Below are 5056 nucleotides of genomic sequence, written 5' to 3'. Positions count from 1 at the left end.
CCCGCTCACTGGCTGAGCGCGGTGCAGGCGCAACACCAAGGGTTGCGATCCCCTTGCCGGTTAGTAAAAAAGACAAAAAAGGAAAAAAAAAAATCAGGTTTTCAGGGATCAGGCAGCATGGTGGCTTAATAAATATCCCTGTTGGCAGAGGGTGGTGAAATTCCCTCTACACAAACTGTGAGTAGAAGGGGGAAACATATCTTATTTCCTAAGATTGACTTAGATGTAAAAAGTTCAACTAAATACTATAGTAAAGAAACTCAGATGCTGAGAATTAAAGACCATTTACACTGGGAACACAGTCTTTGCAAAGCCCTCAGGTGGTAACCATCGACCGATAAAGTTAATCTGATGTAATTTGTTCACATGGTCTCTATGTTGAGGTTTACTGAATTCAAAGCATTGTGTAGAAATGGGTTCACATTTACTACCAGGAACTGGATTGCAATCCAGTAGGACTGTATGCTCTCCTGTTCCTCCATAAAATGGGCACAGAAAAGACCAATGCCTTGAGCACTCTTTTTGTACAAGGTCATGTTAGTATTTTGCAAGCACCCATTGGATTTTTTAGTTGTGTTCTCTAAAGTCGGTTCTTTACAAAAATTACTGTTTGTAAACGGATTTTTCTGTTTCCTCGGCGACTGTTAATGTGAAGATTAGCTGAAGTCACTGAGCATGACTTTCCATTGAGAGTCAGAGTACATACACCTAGTACTTGAGAAATGCTATATTTGCTTTCTGGACAAATGCATGCAGTAAATAAGCTAGAAGGGAGGAGCGAAGACCAGCACCAGAATGTCTTCACCTCTGACATGTTTTTCAGGAGAGCCTGGCCAGGCTGCAGAGAGCATTTGCCCGGAAGTGGGAATTCATTTTCATGCAAGCAGAAGCACAAGCAAAGTGAGTCCTTGTGAGTTTTCTGGAAGATGCATTCCCATCGTGGCCTTTTGTCCAGGGAGGGCCTGCACATAACACTTCTTATTCTTTGTTACCGTGTTGACAGAGTGGACAAGAAGAGAGACAAAATTGAAAGGAAGATCCTGGACAGCCAAGAGCGAGCTTTCTGGGACGTGCACAGACCCGTGGTAAGTGACCATCTGCAGGTCTCTGCAAAGCGAGAGCAGATGGTGCTGGCCCGTTCCACCGCCTGCAGTGTCGTGTGGAATGAGTTGGGATCAGACGGCCACTTTCGTGTAATATGACCAGATGTCAGTAGTGTGAACCTTAATTTATAAAATTATGCATTTTTCTACCATGACTTCTCTGGCTTACTCGAAGCATTTGAAGACCTTGATGCTTCTCCATACACTTGAAAGAAAGCTCTGTGCTGCCTCAAGTGGTTTTTTTGTGGCTTGCTGTTTGCATTTTTCTAGCTTTGTGGTGGAAGTAGAAGTCACAATGTTTAGCCTCCACTATTTTTTTTCTTTTTTGTCACCTAGTGATAACCTGCTTTGGTTGTCGACTTTCACAGACCAACATTTTTATATGGCACAAATTCAAATCATCTCGTACTTTTATTTTTATATTATTTTTATCTATGCATAGTTATGGGGTACAGAGCTGACCGTCAGTATCTGTGTACAGTATGTGATGATCAAATCAGTATTATTAGCATGTTCATCATTACAAATCATAATTACTTTCTCTGTCCTTTACTCAACTACTCCCTATACCCCGTTTTTCTCCCCCTTTCCCACCACTAGTAACTATTGGTCTTTTCTCTCCTTCTGGAAGTTTGACTTTTTATTATGGTCTTTCTTTCTCTGTTTTTTAGCTTCCACTTATGTGTAAGGACATGTGGCATTTCTCTTTCTGGGCCTGGTTTATTTCACTGAATGTAGTTTTCTCCAAGCTCATCCATGTTGCTGCAGCTTTTAGTGATGTAATATTGGATCTATACACAATAACTTAGCTAGTTTTCTTCCTTAATGATGTTAAACTGTGTGCCTCAGAGTAACAAATAACGAATGCCTTTATTTAATACCAGAAAACTTTCTGGAAAGAATTAAACAATCGTTGTGAACATCCGTAAGACAGCATGTCTAAAATCACATCTTTCTTTCTATTTTGATGCTATATTTTCTTCTTCTATAGATTTCTTTAAATATAGACAAGGCGCTAGAGAATAATATTTACATAACTATTATTAGAATAAATAACAGGTTCATAGCATGAGAGACAAATCAAGATTAATTGGGACACCTTGAAATTTTCCTCTCAACAACCTTCGGAGTCAGACCAAAATAGAAAGACTCCAAAGATTCATTTACATACATATGTATTTCACTTTCAGATAGCAATGCAGTTAAATTCTATATTGAATTTGCTCTGTCTTTCGAATTCTCGGAAGATTAGAATTAAGAGTTAACTGGCTTTGCTACTCAAAATTCAGTTTGAGTTTTATTGTTCATGGTGAAAAAGGATGATGAGATGACATGCATAGCTCTTGCAAAGATATGAAGTAGGATTTTTATTTGTTTAAGCAACCTCCAGAAACCTGTCAATACGTATGTCCCCATGTTTATCCACTTTATGCCCCCTGGACACCTGGTGGCCAATCTCTAGTCTCTCTCAGCTTCCATGTCCCCAGTACTCCTGGCAACCCAGGAGGACCCACACCATGCACGCTCTCCTGCACTGCCCACACGGCCTCCGTGCCCTGGGACTCTCATGCTCTCAGGCATGGAAACAGATGCCACCTCAACACACCCCCTTGCTGCACTGCCTGAGAATTACTCAGCCGGCCTGTGCTTCTGCTGCAGGCAGAACCTGTCCACAGCTGTTTTTCTCCCCTTCCAGTGAATCAGGCTCCCGTCCTCCCTGTTTCCCACCAGCAGGGGGCAGATGTGAGTCGTTCTCCACTGGTCCCTGCCCCACCCTCACTAGGCTCCAGTTAGAAAGTCATCCCAAGGGGGATCTGGAGGCAGAATCCACCCTGAAGCCAGCCATTGACTCCCTGTTCAACTGGAAGATGCTTCCGAGGGGCTTCATTTCACCTACAGTGAAGGTGACATGCTTTGTCGTTGCTTAGATTTCTACAGGAATATACGTAGAGCTCCAGGTTGTCTGTGTGCCACTGAGAACGGCAGTCACCTAAACCAACCCCACCTTCAACCATTTATTTTTCTTACATTACAACTTTTTACGTTACTTTAAAGGTAATACTTATTGGCATTTTTATTTTATTTTATTTTTTCCTTTTTTTCTTTTTCTTTTTTTTTTCTTTATAATAATTACATTCTTAGATGTTGGGGGGAGGGAGGAAAGGGGTTGGGGCTGGCTCACAGCTGGCTCCATTGCTGGCCTGGTTGTGGTTAGGGGGCAGGGCTGAGGCCCTGGCCCCCCATTTCAGGACCCCAGGGGCTTCTGGCTCCAGCCAGGTTGCAGTCAGCAGTGGATGAGCCAGCTAGCTCAGGACCCAAGGAGCTTCTATTAGCACTTTTAAAATGTAAACATTTGGAAGTGGTGCCAGACACTTGTGAAATGCTGACACTTGTCCGAAGGAAGGCCATGTCTACGCTGCAGGCACAGCCTTTTATCTTGTTTTTAGCCTCCCTGGGGGTTAATTGATACTGATGATGATGATGGCTGGGATATTAGCAGCAAGTACTCCTGAAAGAGCTTGTAATAGCTGTTTCCTCAGCCAAAGACGTAAGCTGTATTTCTATTTAACTAAGCAATAACAGGAAGAACTTTCTAAGATAACTATACTTCAAAATAAAAAAGTGATAGAAGGGAAAACAGCAATATTGTGATAATTTCCAATAATGGCTGTACTTTTGTGTCCATGCTAGAAATGAATTCTGCAGCTGTTGTAATAAACCCTTCATCAATATATTGACACATGCAAACCTGTATCCCAGAGTTAAGGTTCGATAGATTTTCCTGTAGCTGAGTTTCTTTTTCAGAGCCTGTCTTGACCATGGCAGTAATGGAAGACTCTTTCTACCCTGTGGTATTCATTGGAAAATTTAAGTGTCTTCTAGACAGGACCAGTAAAGCCAGGTTTTGCGTACTAACACCAAATTATTTTTACCTGAGCAATCTAGAATCCTAGAGGACGTGCAGGAAAATACCAGCCAGTATCTCTGACTGTCCTGAGGTTCGATCTGGAATGTCTTGGGCATTGCTGCTACCCAGCACCTCTCACAAGTGGATGTCCATTCTCTGGGAGACTGTCCCACTGTATCCTCTCTGGGCTTTTGTGATGTTGGCCAATGACCAGAAGCCAAAGGGAATGAACAGGGAGACCTGTGGCAGAGTGGGAAGCACGTGGGCTCTGGACTCAGGCAGATCTGAGTCCGTTGTTTTCTTGGCTCGCCTTGGTCAATGATTTACCCTTTCTGATACTCAGATGCCTCATTTGTAAAATGGAAATATACCTGCTTCGCAGAGCTGATGTGCACATTAAGTGAGATTCCATGTGTAAAGGCAGCTAGCATAGCACTTGGCGTGTAGAAGACAAAATATTCTCCACTTCCTTTGTGAAGAGATGCAGAGAGTAGCACAAAGAGGTAGAGCAAGGAACATGAAATATAGCAACCAATAATGCAAATAATGCCCACACGTCTTCGGTTTTGCTGACGTCTACCAATAGCAGAAGACAGTGAAGGGAATCACAGCGTTCCGTCTTAGCTCAGGGGTTTCAACCAGAATAATTTCTAAGACCATTCCCCTGCAGTCTCCTTTTCCCTTTGGCCCCTTGTTCCATTTATGTACACCTGGCTCGGAATGGGTCACCTTGACTTAAGGCAGAGGTGGCAGTCGTGGTGGTGACTGCTCATCTGCGGGACCTCTCTCTTAGTATCTTTTATTATTGACCACTTTGGTTTCCCTTATGCTTTTTTTGGTATTTATTCTGGCCTTTATTCTGGAGCTTGGAATCTCTCCCCTAGGCTCAAGCAATGCAAAAATGAAAACGGAGTGGCCTTCTTGGTGTTTATCAACCAGAGGAGCAAATGAGTCTGATTTAGAGTACCAGGAATGAGTCTGATTGTGTGAGTCTCCTCTTCAGAAGGTTTATTCCATACCCAGTGCTGTAGACTGGACGCCCCCA

General features: G+C 42.9%; 1 protein-coding gene across 1 annotated transcript in view; it reads left to right on the top strand.

Annotated features, from left to right (window-relative positions):
• Positions 1–5056, top strand: part of LOC103609084 (regulator of G-protein signaling 7) — a gene marked incomplete at its 3' end in the record, with an annotated part of 61778 nt that overhangs the window by 1055 nt on the left and 55667 nt on the right. Inside the window, exons 2-3 of the mRNA XM_008593455.1 lie at positions 824–900; positions 1004–1085. Coding sequence (XP_008591677.1) covers positions 824–900; positions 1004–1085 — 159 coding nt within the window. The remainder of the gene's footprint in view (positions 1–823; positions 901–1003; positions 1086–5056) is intronic.

Source organism: Galeopterus variegatus, unplaced genomic scaffold (genome assembly GCF_000696425.1).
Source record: "Galeopterus variegatus unplaced genomic scaffold, G_variegatus-3.0.2 Scaffold9150, whole genome shotgun sequence".
In the NCBI taxonomy this organism is placed as follows: Eukaryota; Metazoa; Chordata; class Mammalia; order Dermoptera; family Cynocephalidae; genus Galeopterus; species Galeopterus variegatus.
The sequence above is the reverse complement of the archived record's forward strand: the minus strand, read 5'-3'. Positions and strand labels throughout refer to the sequence as shown.